General features: G+C 43.1%; 1 protein-coding gene across 1 annotated transcript; it reads right to left on the minus strand.

Moving 5' to 3' along the window:
• On the minus strand, positions 12,106-12,501 carry LOC109727324. Its single transcript, XM_020257399.1, has one exon. It carries the CDS (start codon positions 12,499-12,501, stop codon positions 12,106-12,108), a length of 396 nt encoding a protein of 131 aa, XP_020112988.1.

Raw genomic sequence — 19,334 nt, forward strand, 5'->3', positions numbered from 1 at the left:
ATATATATATATATATATATATATATATATATATATATATATATATATATCTGTGGATATTTGTTGGACTAACATATTTGCAGTGCCTCCGTTGAACCTGGTGGGTCGATGTCACGCCCCGTGACCGCTACCAATTTGGTCCGGCCCGGGCGCGTCGAACAGACGCCGAACGGACAGGACCTCCCCTGTCCGCCCAAGGCAACCAACAGATCATGTATAAGAATTTACCCAGGAATTCAATTCATAAATATATGATCAAGAAGCACCACCAGTGCGACAAACAAGAGCAAGATACAAGTATAGAAACATACACAAGTACATAAAGAGAGAAGAGCTATCTATTACATTCATGTGACTTAATACATTCAATTACATCTTTTACATTCTTCCAAAATATAAATACAATCCCACGAACCTCACCCTATACATCATCTACTCTCGAATATAAAAGGGTGACGGCTAGTGCAAAAAGGAAGGTAGCTAATGCTACTAAAACGCCGGGCCCTTACCGCGATCCTCACGCTCACCGGGGACACCCGAACTGGAACCTATAGTAAAATGGGGGTGAGAACTAACTTCCTTAGTTCCCAGTGGGTTCGGCCGCCGACTCCGCCGATCTCCCCACTAGGTCCAAGCGGGCATAAGTAGATATACCAATAGATGGATAGATAGATAAGGAAAGCGGTAAATGACGGAAATGAAGCTACGCTACTATGCCCAATCATAATATATGAATGCATGTACAAGGAAATGGATAAACAACTAACCCATTATCATGTCCAAAGGTGAAGCTATTCACTCGTTCAATAACCTCATTTACTTGTCCATTAATCTCATGGCTTACCCGAAGGCTCGCCTACAGCTCACTAGCCATCTCGACACGTAGGGAGGATCAACTCACACTACGGACCCGAGACCGTCTGGCGGGGCCAAATAGGCAATCCCTGGCGTGACCAACATCCGGAGCGCACTACTTGTGTGGGGCTTCCATCATAAGATTTAACAGACCGTGAGCATGATCAAATCCTCTAAGCTCGAGGATACCCTGTCCTCTAGGGTCACAATCATCATATAGTCCATAGGTTTCATATACACTATCACTCACATATGTGTCATTTGTTCTTTTGCTTACTATCAACTAGATGCCACTCGTCCATTGTTTACTATCGACTAGATGCCACTCGTTCATTGTTCATCATTTTCTCTACATTATAGGATTCACAAGGCTCGACCCAATCCTCACCAATCCTCTAGATCCAATATCCAATACATACTACAATATCATCAAGGAAGGCGTAAGGAAAGGCAATGCAACATAATCCTATAATGCAATAATACAAGATGCAAGGATCAAAATATACTAAGACATAGAAGGGAGCCCGATTGCTTCGGGATGGACACCACCCACCTCTTGGCGATGCCGCGATAGCAGAAAGCTCGACGTGGCGGTTCTTGCACGCCGCTTAAACTCCTCGGGGCAAGGCGAGCCCTCGAGTACCCGATTCGGCGATAACTCCGCACTCGTTCGTCGGATCGGGAAACCGTCTTCGCCGACGCGTTCCGAGACCTAGCAATTAGGTTTACGACCTATTAAAATAGATCAAAACCCTAGATTTGCCAAAATCCCAATTCTAAGCCCTAGGTCTCAACAACGGAGAAATCCGTGGTGCGAGCTTCGATTTTGAGCTCGAACCATCTATTCATTCCCAATAGGTTCCATTTGAACCAATTCTAAACCATAAAAACCCAAAACCCTAGAATTTCCATTAAAGGGTTGGAAGCTTACCTCTAAGCCAAGCTCCAAGCTTGCCCTAGGTGGAAGGAGAGAGAAAAGAAGACCTTCTTCTTCTTCCTCTTGGACTTCTCCTTCTACTTCTTCCTCTTCTTCCTTCTTTTCCTTCTTCTCTTTCTTCTTCTCCTTCTTTCCTTTCTTTCCTAGAGAGAGAGAAAGAGTGAGAGAGAGTTGGAGAGCAATGAGGGAAAGAGAGGGATCCCCCACCTCTAATAAAGGCTATTTTGCAGTTAGCCCCCTCAACTCTTCATCCTTTGAATCAGCCCTCTCTGGGCATTTTCGCAGTGAGAGACCGGTCCCAGCTCGGGAAGACCGGTCCCCGAAGGCTGCCATTCCGAGCAGAGGGATTTTCGCGTTCGGGAACTGGTCCTTACCTGAGAGACCGGTCCCCGGGAGACCGGTCCTTGTCCAAGAGACCGGTTCCCGAGAGCTGCATTCTCGGGACTTAGCCAAATTTGGCTAAGTCTCGCCAGGCCAACGTTCGGGAACCGGTCCCTGCCCACCAGGGACCGGTCTCATCAGAGACCTCCGCAACCCAGCCTGATGGAACCGGTCCCTCCCTGCCAGGGACCGGTCCCCGAGAGCATTTCTGCTCCAGTGCAAGTTTTGCACTGGTGCTCCCGCGGACCCTTCCTTAATGCACTTTATGCATTATAAACACCTTCGGACTTTCCGAAGCCTACGCACACGACAACTAGTCGATTCTGGTCGAAGTCTAATCCTCGAGTTTCGAGAATTCACTTCCTTACAGTCGAGCTCTTCCCTTGGGTGGCCGTATCCACTGGGAACTATGGACAATAGTTCTCACCCCCGTGTTGTTTTTGGGGGTTACAGGTTGACACGCGAGCGGTGCGGCGGGGCGAGGAGAGAACATAGCTCCGTATTTAGCGCCCTACTACCGAGACCAGAAATAGCAGTCCCCGGAGTCGGCTACTTAGGGATGTAAAAGAAATGAAAAGAACCAAGTTGTAATAATTATGTTAAACCTGATTGTATTTGGAAGCTAAAATGTAATGTAAATATGTAATACGTAAATGTATGTGGGTTGAATGCTTGTAATAGCATAGAGGTTATGTTTTTGATACCTTCCTTATGCAATCTTTGTTGTATGCTGTTCCTGGTTGGAACCTTGCGCATTGTATGACTGTGACGCCTTGGACGTACAGGAGAGACTCTGTCCGCGGTACAGGAAAACCCTGTCCGTTCGGTGGTTTGTTGGCATGCCCGAACCGACCAAATAGGCAGGCTTGGGGCATGACATCCAAGGTTTTTTAAACTTGGTCTCATAAATTACATAGGACTAACGCCCTTATAAGGGAGATAGATTTCATATAGGTGCACACCCTATTTCTACAATAAATCTACTGCAGCCAACATATACCGTAAGGACCTGAATGGCTAGGGACCAAGTGTATATACAGTCAAACTACAGTAATCTCATTATGAATAGCTGAGGCACCGCAAGTTAAAGAACCAGTCACACTACTGCAATATTGAGTAAGTCACTGACAAGTGAGTAGACATATAAGTGACTTCTCGCGTTGGTCACGCCCGGTACCCTTGTTCTCTGACAACCACCTACATATTTATTTCAGTATCCCCACATTGTTGACTTGAGACTCGTCTACCAAAAATGAGAAGTGACTTGTGCACCAATCTTAACAGATCAATCACCGTCCTCGTGATAATTCATTGACCACCAATGACACATGTCTCACATTCTCAACTTTTGAGAATACGTGTCATCATCTTATTAATTTCTTGAACGATTTATGGACACATACAACAACATGAATGGAAATAACGCAAATTCAGTTATAATATTTGAAACCAAATACAAATTTATATTCTAAAAAGAATACATGTGTCGGTCTGGTTGGCTTCTAGGGCATACATCTAACAGCCCTCAATTCGCTACTATGTGTCAGTTTTGTCTTTAACAAAGGATTATAACTGTTTTCTCGAGAACTTAAAATATCTTTTTTGAATTTTAGTATTAAATAATATCTAACAAACTCTTGAACGAAAGAAAAACTACTATGTGGCACCGGATCAAAGGTTCCTTAACAAGATATCGTTGGTAAGCTCTCCACTGAAGTTTTGTTTGATAAAAAACAAACGATATGGTGGTTAAGTAGGTGCCACGGTTGCCAATTCATGGAAGAAAAATTACCAGTGTAGGTGATCTAAGATTTTTCTAAAGCAATCAAAGATAAAATTAATTGTGATATATTTTAGAGATGATGAGAAAGGGAAAAAGCCAAAGTATTACCATTATTATTGACAACAAATTAAAAAGAACCCAATTATTTATGTGCGTTAAAAATCAGCCTTGGATTTATAGGAGCAGCCATAGGCCATCGTGCCCGCACTAGCACACTTTTTCTTAGACATTATTGTTGGCTGCTAAGTGAATAGAAAATGTCCAAGTTAATTGTCACCATTCACTAACCATGTGACCCACAATTTGATGTCCTCAACCCACATGTTCTGGATCGTTTATTAAATCAGCATGCATGTTCTTCCTTCATATCTAAACTCTAGCGTGGTATTCATCGTTTCCGTTCGGGGTCAAGGTAAGGATAACGCCTAATTCTTTTCACAGCTTTCTGAATTTATCCCAATATTGAAACATGGTGCATATTGTTTTGTTTTGATTTTTTTTTTTGACAGTTACAAATACCAATTGTTTAGTAAAATATTAACTATTTTACCCTTTTTGTAAAATTGCCCAACTTGCAAGAAACCAGCCCCCGAAGAAAGGTAGAAAAATCGAATTCTTCCTTTAATAGTTACACTACAACAAAACTAAGCTACGCGACACTTTTAAGTGTCCCTAAAATCTAAAAAATAGTGCTGGTGATAAAAATACCGACACTAAAAATAGTGTCACTATATGTGCAGTCCCTAGGGTATATAGCGACATATAATAAAATGTCGATATATCCCAAATAAATACTGCAATTTAGTGACACTTTTTTTTGCTTTTAGTGACACACATAAATGTTCCTAATTTGAAAAAAAAAAAGTTACATCTTTTTTACATAGTGACACTTTATAAGTGTCCCATTGTCATTTAAAGTATAATATTTTATTTAAACATCCAATATTAAACTTTAGTTAAGCTAATCGCATTTACATTAAATCGATTAGACTGAGAAAACACAATCAACAAAATTTTTTTAAATTCTTGTTGAAATGATAAGACTAAAAAGTAATATCCACACATCACAACAATAATATCCACTCACATCTTATGCTAAAAATGTTACAAAAAATTAAAAATTACATGATAACAAAATCAAAAAGTGTATAAACGCATTTTAATCCACTCCACGACTATATACTTGGACGTGCCACATTGGAATAAATTGAATTAGTTGTTAATCAAGTGAATAAATTTGAAATATAATAAGAATTAAGATGACAAATTTACTAGATGAACAATAAGCCCAAAATAGATTATCATAAATGGGAAGCAGATGCATTTCGACCCAGCTCAACGCACACTACCAACTCCCCCCTAAACAATTAGTATCAAAGAAAGCTAATTTTAAATAGTCAGTTTAGGCACGTAACATGAAAAAAGAAATGAATCTTTGAGGTATCATTCGCGCTAGTATAAAACTACAAAATCAATGCTGATTGTCCCAGCTTCTGACAGGATGTGTGCTAAGAGCGAACTATGTGTCAACCCCGAATCTGTTCCCTATATTTGGCGCATTAAATATTCATCAAAATGAATTCTTTAAATTGCGAGAACTGGACATAAAGCAATTAAAAAAAAAAAACATAAGAAGGAGGACATCTCAGAAGACAGCGATTACTCTATGCTAGGAGCTAGATATAAAAGCAGATTTGAATGGCGAAAGGACAATCCTACCATAATGAGAAGCCAATTCTTTTTCTTCAAATCCTTTTAGATTCACGAATAACAATAACGTTGCCTCAAAGTGTTTTCCCACAGTAATTAGTCTTATTATGTTAATCGTTAAAATTGGTGAATCTTTTTGGTCTTTCTTTTTATTATGATGAGATTACTCACAATATCAAGAAAAGGTCAAGTATTTCACCTACACAATTATTATCAAAATCAATTGCCTTCACCTAATATATGCTTTCTCGCGTCCTTGTGTATTAACAGCCGACCAGTCAGAAGGAATTGGATATAAAAGAAATCAAAATGAAATGGATGACCCACTACTTACCCAGTGCTATCATCTAAAGTACAAGATCCTCTCTCAGAAAGATCCTTCAATATTGAATGTACCTAGTAAAAGCCGTGCTTTGTGGGCTGGACCAAAAAACGAAAAGGAGTATGTTGATGCCGTCGGGTTGCATAGATAGCAGGTAAATGATTATACAGGAAAAGTTATCACATTTAAAAATGGATAATAAGGCAAATTGATATCATTGAGAGAATAGCAACAAAAGAAGATTGACTTTCGTGTTTATATGATAACTAAATATGAAATATTATTGTTAAAACAATTTGATTGCGTTAGAAAATTGACACGTAGAGCATGTTGCTTCCAGAACTTAAAATGTCAAATATAGAATGACTAAATGCATTAATAAAAAAACAAGCTATGTGGGGAACAATAGTGACTTATGGTTGCCAAGTAAAATGGCCTATATTCTGAATCAATTGTGAGTGAAATCATTAAAAGTTTATCAAGCATTTCGGCGGTTTACGCTTTTCCCTTATCACGGATGAGTGGATAATGAAAAAAAAAAAAAAAAAAGAACAAAACAAAAAAAAAAAAAAAGAAAAAAAAAATCGGTTGGTAGTCAAGTCTCGTACAGGAAGATTTGCGGGCGCATCTATTATTGGATCCCCCAAACAATAATTATCTTCAACCAGTCAATAGATGCTCAAGTTATTAGGGCATGAGCAAAATATTCAAGCGGTAGTTAAGGTACTAAAGAAAATGTATGGTCAGTGTCGAATCGAACTAATTATGATTATGGTAGGCAAAGATGCATAATAAATAGAGAGATGAAATCTAAGAATTATCTTCCTACCACCAACAAGGAATATATGAGTACCTTTCAATTGTATAGGAGTTTCTTCCATCAATCAAGGGGTGCCAGCAATGCGGTATACCGTTGCCTGTGACTATCCTGCTCAATGATTGTTCTTTGGGAGCTATTAGGTTAAACATTATAATTTGTTGCCATAGCTGTGGACGTTTTTTATGTTGTATAGAACTCCGCACTAGGATTTATATGTACTAGCCATTACAACATGCTCGCATCAAACTAAGAGTTATTAATTGTTATGGTATCAATTATAGATTTGTGTTCTCAATTGTGCTGTTGATCTCTTTTATGCCCGCTAGGGTCTAATTAAATGAATCGGTTGTTCTTGAGTAGCTGATTAATAGGGGTATTTAGCTAAACTACATCAACTCTGCCATAGGCCATTCACTCATCGTTCTGAGTGGTAGTTTTTTGTAGGGAATGTTGCTAGTAGTAGGGCAGGTTAGATGTTTATCAGTTATTGTTTAATTATTTTCTAGTGTAAGTTAGAAACTGTATATGTCACTAGTGAATGGATGTTTAAGCATGTTGCCGGTTAGGGGTATTCTGATTCGGTGGAGGGCAACAAAATGTAACTGCCCTGTAGTTTAAGGGGTCAAAAACTTTCATGAAGAATGTCGAGCAGCTTATAAGCTACATGTTGATCCCAAGTATATAGCGTATCTGCCATTTTCCAAATTACCATGTTGGTTAGTTCAGAAAATATAAGATTTCTTCATGACACCGTCTTGTGTGGTATAGGGGCTCTATACAGTCGCGTTACCAATCCTTGCTTGTTCCAGATTTTATTCTCCATATGAGTGATGTGCTGGTGTCTCGATTGTTTGTTGGATTCTATCTTTGTAAAATTCATGTAAACTGACCATGTTAATGATCGAAGCGTGAGAATATATCAAGAAGAAATTTATGTGAGTTCAATCAATAAGTCATAACTCCTAATACTATAGAGTATGATTACATTAACGACAGTTTGCCCACCTCATGTCTTGGCAGTCTTTTTTGGATGTCATCGAAAAATTTTAGGTCTACCTTCTGTAGCATGTCAGAGACTCGTTTTTTTCAGATATCAAGCGTTAGTAATGTTCGTTCTAGTATATTTTGATGGCTTGGTTGGATGATCAATTTTCTGCCAAACGTCACCTTAAGAGTATTTTAAGCTCATCGTGTTTATCTTTTCTCTGTTGCTAAATATATGTAATTTTGTGATAAAATTAGTGATAATTTTTTTTTTTTTTTTTTTTGAGTGCTTAGGTTCTAAGGGGGAGATTGGGGTTATTTTGGCTACATAGAAAATTGAAGCACAAATATATCGACGTAAAAAGATCTTGGACAGCTTACGATTGGGATAAATAACAGGCAAAACTATTGCATGCATATTTAAGTAGAAACTGAATCAAATTTATCGACTAGGATTAGACTATGAGTTTAATGGTGGAGCCTGTGAGGGCCGCAACAATATTTCAAATTATCTTTCCCCTTGCTGGTATGTATCCCCTTTAGGAATGGGCATTTCATTTTATTGTTTAATATGAATAACTTGGGTTTGCAGGCAAGTCAAGGACAAAATTTGTGTGTTTACTTTTAGAGGGAGGCCGAGGGGAGGATGTCGAGGAGAACTAGGTTAATGTGGCAAAAATTAAGATTTTTGTAGCATAGTATCGCACTCTACATTATGTAGATGCTCAGTTCGAGAAATCCCCTAAGGAAAGTCCTACTTCATTTTCCTAGCAAGACGCGGAGGAAAACGCGCTTCTGACGATGGATATTGTATGTGTGTGGTAGTGGTTTTTGGTTGTTCCTTCGGACACCGTATCAAATTAGATGTAATTAATCAATCGTAATGAAATCGCGTTGTTCTTTATACTTACAAGAAGAAGAGGGTGTTAGTAGAAAGTTTCTTTACCTGCCAAACCCATTTAAAAAGCAAAAATGTAAATAGTTTATTGGTCCTAATAGGAGATCCTAAGGAATGGTTGATGAATTAAACCTGAGAGGAGAACCCACGATCTGCGTCATTGATGAGATTTTTTAGAGTTAAAAAGAAATTGGGGATAAGCTAGCTGGATATTGAAGTGTAAACTAGCTTCTATATAGTAATTCGGTAAGCATCTCACAGGTTGAGTGATTCTTCTATTCCCTGTTGTATGTAATTTGAGATTGGATAGCTCTTACAAGGAACGAGCAGCCGAATCGAGAAGCTGCACTGCGAGTGCTCGGATCGAATCGCCGGGTCGAGGATGTCTCGCGGTGCCAGAGAAGCGTCGAGGCGGCGATAACTGAAGCGATTGGGGACTTGGTTTCGGAGCTTGGAAGAGACGCGGAGATGCGAGGGAGGAGAGGTATGAGTAGAGGTGAAGGAGAGCTGGGAGAGTCTCGTAGCTCGAAGGAGAGGCGCTGAGGGAGAGAAGTCGGGTATTGAGGTGGGGGGGGCGCTCGTATGTGAGGCGACGCGAGGGGAAGTGCGGTTTGGCAGTGGGCCGGTTTGTGTTCGGTTAGCGGTAGGCGTTAGGTTCCATTAGGTTTCAACGGTGTTTGATGAGGGAAAGAGGTATACTTACCGTTGGATTTGAGACCGTTTGTCTTTCTCTTTTTTATTAATTAAAGGTTTCTATTGGGCCTTGCAAATTTTTTCCTTCTAAGTTTTAAAAATTTTGAAATATATTTGGCAACAGCTGTACTTACTAAAGCTGCCAATATAAGCTGTCCCTCTATAGACCTATTTTTGTGTACTCGTTACGGAACACAAAACAAAGACAATCAGAGTTGGAGACGGGTGGGGGGGGGGGTAAGGTGTATAAATTAATGAAACTAACTGCAGGGGATATTTTACCCATAGTTTAATTAAAAATCTCATGTAGCCATCCATCTTTTGGGTGCATACAAAAAGAGTTGTCAAGTCCTTAGATGGTGAGAAGGTAAAGATATACACCTACTTTTAGATATACAAATGGCGTTGTCATTGGTTTTCTTCTTGCAAGTATTTCCAATTGGAGGTGATTGTATGTCACGCCCCGCGACCGTCAATTTGGTCGGTTCGGGCACGTGGACCAGTCGCTGAATGGACAGCACCTTCCCTATCCGCCCAAGTCTAAACAACAAGATCATTGCGAGGTAACAAGCAATTAATACCACAAGTAAACAAGAGAGAGTTCTATCTATTACATTTGACATTCAACACTTACCCATTTGATTATATTTCTATCTCCCAAAATGTTAAACATAAGTTTTACAAGTTCATCTCATCATAATATAAATGTATATCCAACTCTCCAAAAGCATCTCACCACCTATACATCATCTAACACTCATGTACATAGGGTGCTTCTAATGCAAAAGGAAAGCCACTAACCACTAGGGCACTATGCCCTTACCGCTGTCCTCGCTCGGTCCGCTCGAACTCGGCCCTGCAACAAAGTGGGGTGAGAACTACGAATAGTTCCCAGTGGGTTCGGCCACCGACTCCGCCGATCTCCCCACTAGGTCTAAGTAGGCACAAGTAGATAGATAGATAGATAGATAGATAGATATGGAAACAAATACGACATAGTAATGAAATCTACAAGTATACTACTATGCCTCAATCAACTGTAATGAATGCATGAACTATATAGTAATGAAATCAGCTATCATGCTATTATGTTCAAGATGTAATGTCATTCATATGTCCACCCAATCACTTGGCTAACCCGAAGGTTTGCCCTCAACTCACCGTGCTGTCCTATAGGTAAGGAGACCCTCCCTGCTCGCAAACGCGAGACCGTCTGCTGGACAAGTACGTTAGTCCATCACGTGATAACTCCAGAGCTCATTGCTTGTGTGGAGCGACTACCCCAAGTGAAAACAAATTCTGTGAGTATGATCCAATCCTCGCCCACTGAGGATACCCTATCAAATAGGGCTAGCAATAGCGTCGGGAACTCCACTATCCCTCTGTTCATATTCAAGTGTCATATCGACACTAGATTCACATGTCACGTACCACGACTCGGGGATTCCACCTATCCCTAAGTTCATCATGTAACAAATGTTTCAACTACATTGAATTCACATGCCACTCATCTATGTCATCAACATTGTTTACATGCCACTCGTTATGTCGCTACATAAGCATCAAGTTCATCTTTTGCTCCGGCACTATAGGATTCCAATGTCAAGACCCAATTCCTTACATATTCACTACATCATGTGTCCACCTCACAATATGATATCAACTAGGAAAGCATAAGGAATGGAAATGCAACAACTACAATCCTACATTGCATAATAATAATACGAGATGCATGGTCGACAATGTAACTAAGAGAAAGAAGGGAGTCCAACTGCTTCGGGATGACACCCCCCACCTTTTAGTGATGTCGCGACTTTAGATTCCAAATTTCGCAATTTTTGGTCGCCGCCTCGGCCTTCCAGGCGGAAACAAAGCCAAAACGGTCCCTTTCTTCGATATCTTTGCGCAGACTCGACGGATCGGCAAACCGACTTCACCAGCGCATTAGAATACCTAGCAATTAGGTTTTATATAGGGTTAATTTAGATCAAACCCTAACATTTCACAAAACCCCAATTTGAAACCTAAAATTGAACCAATGCAAGAATCTATCATATAACTTCATGATTCAAGTATTAACCATCTACTTAGCACCCTAGGTTTCCAAAAAAACCAATTCTAGAGTATAAAATATAAACCCTAGCATTCTACCATTAAGCTACCAAGAGCATACCTCAACAAGCTCCTCCAAACTAAGGAAGAAGATGAATAAGAAAAAGATCCACCTTCTAACTTCCTTCTCTACCAATTTCCCCTCCTACTTCCAACCTTGAAGAGAGAGAGAAAGAGAGCTTAGAGAGAGAGAGGGAGAGATATTCTAGGTTTAGAATGTGAGGGAAAGTAAGAGAGAGAGCTAATACACCTCTATTTTAATCCCCACTCAGCACAATTGCTGAAAACCCCCTCCACTTCATGTTTTACTCACAGCCCGCACTAGGCTTTTCGCAACTACGGGGTCTGAACCCTGGGGAGGATATGGACACCGAGAGAACAAAAATCTGCAACTTCGCAGAATTTCAACAACTTGCTCTCTAGGGCCCTCTACAACCCTTCTAAGCCAATTTCGACGCTTTCGGCCTTTCCAAAGCATTCCTAAGTGACGTTTGGTCAATTTCGACCAAAATCCGCATCCATGCATCGAGGATTCATTTCCTTACATCCTCCCCTCCTTAAAAGAAGTTTCGTCCTCAAAACTAACTTAAACTTAAACAAAACTCATATCTCAACTCAACTCCTCGAAGAGATGAGGATGGTGCTCCTTCATCACGTCCTCAAGTTCCCACGTGGTTTCGCGATCGTCGTGATTGCTCCACCAAACTTTGACGTAAGGAATCTCGCGGTTTCTCAACTTCCGCACTTCTCGAGCAATAATCAACACCGAAAACTTCTCATAGCTCATGTCTTCTTGAAGTTCCGGTGGCTCATACAACAAAGCATGTTTGGGGTCATAGATATACTTGCGAAGGTTGGAAACGTGAAACACATTGTGAACCTCCGCGAGCTTAGGCGGCAATGCAAGCCGGTAGGCTACCGCTCCAATCCGCTCCAACACCTCATACGACCCAATGTATTGGGGACTGAACTTTCCCTGAACACCGAACCGCTTCACAGCCCTCATGGGTGAAACCTTCAAGAAGACGAGGTCTCCTACCACGAACTCCAAGTCTCGCCGGCGCTTATTCGCGTAACTCTCTTGTCTTTACTGCGCCGTGAGCGACCTCTGGGGAGCAAGGCGGACCTTCTCTTCCACCTCTTGCAAAACATCAGGGCCTAACACCGCACGTTCGCCAACATCACTCCAGTGTCTAGGAGATCGGCACTTTCTCCTGTAGAGAGCCTCAAACGGTGCCATCTCTATACTAGCTTAATAACTGTTGTTGTAGATGAACTCGGCTATCGGCAAGTGATCATTCCAACTGCCCCTGTAGTCAATGACACACGCCCGCAACATATCCTCCAAAACCTGGATGGTCCTCTCCGACTGCCCATCGGTTTGAGGATGAAACGCGGTGCTGAAATCGAGCCGTGTGCCAAGTGCTTCCTGCAGGCTTTTCCAAATATGCGAAGTAAACCGAGGATCTCGATCCGACACGATCGACTTCGGAACCCCGTGCAACCTCACCACTTCATCAAGATATACCTGCGCCAACTGTCACCCGACTACCTTTCCCGTTGAACGAAGATAGTTCATTTTCCTCTTTTGTCCATTTATTTCTAGGTTTCGGCACTGTAACATTCTCGACTACTTCGGTAGGATTTTTCCATCCGAATTCAATGGCTTGCCAAACCCGCTCGTCGATAGCAATAAGGAACGCCCTCATACGGACTTTCCAATAGGCGTAGTTAGTGCCATCGAAGAGCGGGGGTCGATTGATGTTACCGCCCTCAGCCATGTATTACAACCTATACCCGCTCTGATACCACTTGTTAGATATGGATCCCAAGGATCTAAAAGGTAAGTAACACCTAGAGGGGGGGTGAATAGGTGTAAATCCGAAAAACTCGAAAAACTCGATGCAAACAAAACAAAGTAGCGGAAATTAAAACAGCACACCGAGAATTTAACGTGGGAAAACTCCAAATCGGAGTGAAAAACCCACGGGACCAATCACGCAAAGAAAATCCACTAAGAAAACTTGAGTACAAGTGATTTCGACGAAATTACACGACTCAATTTACCGATTTCTTGTTGAGGGTGATCTTTGCCGATCCTCGATCGATAGGAATCCACCAATCGACCTTGCTGCAACTCCACGCAGCGTCAACGCCTCAACTCCTCGAAGCGTCCACCGAATCCTCGGCTTCACGCGAGATCCACGCGCCGAACCTCCTTCCGGAGCTTGTAGAATCGAAGATTTGTGGTGATTTAACTTTTGAAAACCATAAACTATGGGAGTTCACCTTTTATCAAACATCTACTTGATTCTCGTAAGAATTATTGAGTAACAACGAAGAATTAAGCGGATGTTGATTGCTAGAAACTCGTTATGTAAATCTAAGCATTGAAACGGAGAGAAATAAGTTTCTAGGGTTTAGAATTGGTAAATATTCAAAGCCTTCTTCTTTTTAGATGACCCACATAGATTATTTATATGTTTAGAAGACTTAGAAGTAGACTAGGATTACAAAAAGTCATTTTTTAAAAACCTGTGTCGTCCTCAGAGACCGGTCTTCTCGAGGAGACCGGTCTGTGAGAGACCGGTCTCTCAAGTGAGAAACCGGTCCCTCACTGCGTGATCAAAAACCCAACTTTCGGGAACCGGTCTCTCAAACTTGAGACCGGTCCCTCGCTGCGCGACAGAACTACCAAGGTTCGGGAACCGGTCTCTCATCTCAGGGGACCGGTTGCATCAGAACTCACGCAGTGAGGACCTTAGGGGAACCGGTCTCTCCATTTCAGGGACCGGTCCCAGAACACATGAAAGTTCAGAAAAAAAAGTTTTAAAGCAATCTAAGCCTTCTGAACTTATTCTAATTAGTTATCTTCACCACAAATGATCTTTTCTTCATACCTTAGGTGTCGAGCTTTCCGAATGAGTCTTCGTTCTCCAATTTGAATAACTTCTGCAATCAACTCTTCAAGACTCCAAACAACTTTACGAAATTCGCCAACCTATAAAATCCTTAACAGTTGAGGAATCAAGAAATTCCTTATGTTCGAGTCCGGTGGAGCAATCATAACGATCGCGAAGCCACCTGGGAGCTCGAGGAGGAGATGAAGGCGAATCACCCTCACTTGTTCGAGGATTAAATCGAGGTACGAGCTTAGAAATTGAGGTTCTAATTAGGTCTTGTAATATTGAGTTCGTTTCTAGGACGAAACTCTTTTAAGACGGGGAGGATGTAAGGAAGTGAATCCTCGAAATCCGAGGATTTGACTTCGATTGGAATCGACTATTTGTCGAGTGCGTAAGCTTCGGGAAGTCCGAAGGTGATTATAATGCCTAAAACGCATTAAGGAAAGGTCCGCAGGAGCACCAGTGCGAAATCTGCAATGGAGCAGAAATGCTCTCGGGGACCGGTCCCTGGCAGGGAGGGACCGGTCCCATCAGGCTGGGCTGCAGGGGTCTCTGATGAGACCGGTCCCTGGCAGGCAGGGACCGGTTCCCGAACGTTGGCCCTGCGAGATCGGCCGAAATTTGGCTAAGTCCCGAAAACTCAGCTCTCGGGAACCGGTTTCTCAGGCAAGGACCGGTCTCCCGGGGACCGGTCTCTCAGGCAAGGACCGGTTCCCGAACGCGAAAACTCCTCTGCTCGAAATGGCAGCTCTCAGGGACCGGTCTCCCCGAGCTGGGACCGGTCCCTCACTGCGAAAATGGCCCAATGAGGGCTGTTTCAAAGAATGAAAAGTTGAGGGGGCTATCTGCAAAATGGCCTTAATAGAGGCTGGGGGACTCCTCTCTTCCTCTCAGTTGCTCTCTCTCCCCTTCACACTCTTTCTCTCTCTCTCTAGGAAAGAAAAGAAGGAGAAGAAGAAGAAGAGGAAGAAAAGGAAGGAAAAGAAGAAGAAGAGGAAGGAGAAGACAAAGAAGAAGAAGATCATCTTCTTCTCTCCCTCTCTCAATCTTGGGGCTCTGTGTTGAGGTAAGCCTCAACCCTTCCATGGTAGATTTCTTGGGTTAGGGTTTTGTGGCTTGGAAATGGTTCGAATGGAACCTAGAAGGGATAAATAGATGGTTCGGGCTCGCAATTGAAGCTCGCACCACGGATTTCCTCACCGTTGCTAATCGAGGGCACGGATTTGGGATTTTGGCAAATCTAGGGTTTTGATCTAGTTTGATGGGTCGCAAACCTAATTGCTAGGCCTCTGAGCGCGTCGGCGAAGACAGTTTGTCGATATGACGAGCGAGTGCGGAGAAATCGCTGAATCGAATACTCGAGGGCTCGCTTCGCCCTGAGGAGTTGAAGCGACGTACAAGGACCGCAGCGTCGGGTTTTCTACCATCACGGCATCGCCAAGAGGTGGGTGGTGTCATCCCAAGGCAATCGGGCTCCCTTTTATGTCTTAGTACCTTGTGATCTTGCATCCTGTGTTCTTATGCATTATAGAATAGTGTGCATTGCCTTTCCTTATGCTTTCCTATTTGATGCAATATTATGTATGAACTGTTGGGTATAAGGGAATGATGAGGATTGGGTCGAGACTTGTAATCCTATAGTGCGGCGATGAAAGAATGATACAAGGATCGAAACAAAAGAACGAGTGGCATCTAGTTGTTAGTAAACAAGAGAACGAGTGGCATTATGAGTCGTAGTGTATATAGAACCCATGGACTATGGCGATAGTAGCCCTAGAGGATAGGGTACCCTTGAGGTGGGGAAATGGATCATACTCATTGTCTGTTCCCAACTTGTGATGGTCGCTCCACACAAGTAGTGCGCTCCGGAGTCAGTCACGAGGGATGGCCTATTTGGGGTCCCGTGGGATAGGGATGGCCTACTTGGGGTCCCGAGGGATGGCCTATTTGGGGTCCCGCAGACGGTCTCGGATTGGTAGTATCGAGATGGCTATATGAGTGATAGGCGGAATCCTTGAATGAGCAACGTGATCAATGAACAAGCAAATAGCTTTACTTCTTGGACATATGAAGAATTAGTCGAGTATCTATTTCATTGTGCATGCATCCTTCATATACATGATTCGGGCACAATAGTGTAGCTTTATTGTTCAGTTTTCATAGTTTTCCTTATCTATCTGTTTATCTACTCGTGCCCACTTGGACCTAGTGGGGAGACCGGCAGAGTCGGCGGCCGAACCCACTGGAAACTATGGAAGATAGTTCTCACCCACTCTTTTCAGGTTCGAGCTTGGGTGTCCCCGGCGAGCGTGAGGATCGAGGTAAGGGCCCGGCACCCTAGTTGCATTAGTTATCCACCCGTTTTGCATTAGCTCTACCTTGTATTTATGCTTGAGAGTAGATGTTGTATAGGGTGAGGTTGAGTGCTTGTATTTATATTTTGGAAGAATGTAAAAGGTGGAATTAAATGTATTAAGTGAATGAATGTAATAGATAGAGCTTTCTCTCTTTATCTACTTGTATGTTTCATACTTGTACCTTGCTCTTAGTTGTTAGCACTGGTGCTCTTTGTGATCGTGTATTTATAAATTGATTCCTGGGTAAATTCTTATACATGATCAGTTGGCTAGCCTTGGGCTGACAGGGGAGGTCCTGTCCGCTCGGCGTCTGTTCGACGCGCCCGGACCGGACCAAATTGGTAGCGGTCTCGGGGCGTGACACCGGCGCTCCGCCTTAACTTGTTGACAAACAAGGCATTGTGCCACATAGCGTCCAATGTCAGCTTTCATCCCTGGCCACCAATAGTGCATCTTCAAATCTTGGTACATCTTGGTGCCGCCCAGGTGGACACTATAGGAAGACCGATGCGCTTATTGCAAAATCAACTTCCGGACTTTATTTTTCGGCATACACCACCGGTCTCGGCGTCGAAGCGCACCATCGGCGTCCAAACTGAAATCACCGCTACGCCCACTCTCAATGTCGCGGCGCACCTTTTGGAGATCGGGTCCGTAGGTTGCAAACTCTTAATCTTCTCCAATATGGTCGGTTGGACAACGAGAGTTGTGAGCATAAACGGAATCTCCGGAGCTACTATCTCGAGGCCAAACCTCCACATCTCTCTCCACAAAGACTTTTGGTGCGTGACCAACATCGCAAGATTCTCAACCGATTTCCTGCTAAGTGCATCGGCCACCACATTTACTTTTCCAGGGTGGTAAAGGATATCAACATCGTAATCCTTTAATAACTCCAACCACCGCCGTTGCTGCATATTGAGCTCCTTCTGTGTAAACAGGTACTTCAGACTTTTGTGGTCTGTGTATATCTCGCAATGCGCACTGTACAAATAGTGCCTCCATAGCTTCAAGGCGAAAATCACCGCCGCTAACTCCAAATCGTGGATATGGTAGTTCTTTTCATAGCTTTTCAACTGGCGGGACGCATAAGCGATCACCTTCCCGCCCTGCATCAGAACACACCCCAAATCCAGATAGGATGCATCGCTATATACCACAAAATCTTCTCCTTGCACCAGTAGAGCGAGCACCGGAGTCGAAGTTAATCTTTACTTCAACTCTTTGAAACTCCAGTCGCACTCACCGCTCCAAACAAACTTGGTGCCCTTCCGTGTCAGACGGGTAAGTGGAATAACAATCTTCGAGAATCCCTCCACGAATCGTCGATAATAGCCCGCTAAGCCCACGAAGCTACGGACCTCCGTGACATTAGTCGGGCAAGGCCAATCCTTGATTGCCTCAACTTTCCTCGGGTCAACAGAAACTCCACCCTCGGAAATGACATGCCCCAGAAATACGACTTCACGGAGCCAAAAGTCACATTTCTTCAACTTCGCGTATAGCTTCTCCTCCCGAAGGACTTGAAGCACTATCCTCAAATGCTCCGCATGCTCCTCGTCGCTACGAGAGTAAACCAAAATGTCATCTATGAAGACCACGACAAATCGGTCCAAGTAAGCCCTGAAGACACGGTTCATCAGATCCATAAACGCTGCTCGGGCATTTGTGAGCCCGAAAGGCATGACCGTGAATTCATAATGTCCATACTGCGTGCGGAACGCGGTCTTTTGCACATCCTCCGGCTTTATCTTCAACTGATGGTAGCCAGACTGGAGGTCTATCTTTGAGTATACTCGCGACCCTTGTAACTAATCAAACAAGTCGTTGATACGGGGCAACAGGTACTTGTTCTTGATCGTGACCTTGTTCAACTCGCAATAGTCCACGCAAAGTCAGAACGATCCATCCTTCTTTCTCATGAATAGAACCGGGGCTCCCCACGGCGATACACTCAGTTTTATAAATTCCTTGTCGTGGAGATCTTGCAACTGAGCCCTCACTTCCTTCAACTCTGTCGGTGCCATACAATACGGAGCCTTCGAAATCGGCGCTGTCCCGGGAATCAAGTCTATCACGAACTCGATCTCCCGATCTGGCGGTATCCCCGGTAACTCCGTGGGAAACACATCTGGGAACTTCTGGACCACAGACATACTCTCAAGTGCCGGAGTCTCCCGATCAACTTCTACAACGGTCGCCAAATAAGCCGAGCAACCGCTGCTAACAAGCTTCCTCGCCCTAGACGCCGACACCGTCATGGCGAAGCACAAGCTCTTGCAAGCTCGATAGGTGAACTCCTCCTGTCCCGGCTCACGAAAGGTTATAACTTTGCTCTTGCAGTCGATAGACGCATAGTACTTCGAGAGCCAGTCCATGCCCAATATAACGTCGAAGTCCCTCAACCTCTTGAGCACCAACAAGCGCGTCGGCATGATCCAGTTGCCCAACTGCACCGGACAAGCCAAGCACTCCTTTCTAATGACAAATGCACGCCCGGGGCCCTTTACTCGCCAAGTGCTTTCACCCAATTGGACCTCTATACCATGCATCTCGGCAAAGGGTCGACCAATAAA

This window comes from Ananas comosus, linkage group 2 (genome assembly GCF_001540865.1).
Source record: "Ananas comosus cultivar F153 linkage group 2, ASM154086v1, whole genome shotgun sequence".
Classification (NCBI taxonomy): Eukaryota; Viridiplantae; Streptophyta; class Magnoliopsida; order Poales; family Bromeliaceae; genus Ananas; species Ananas comosus.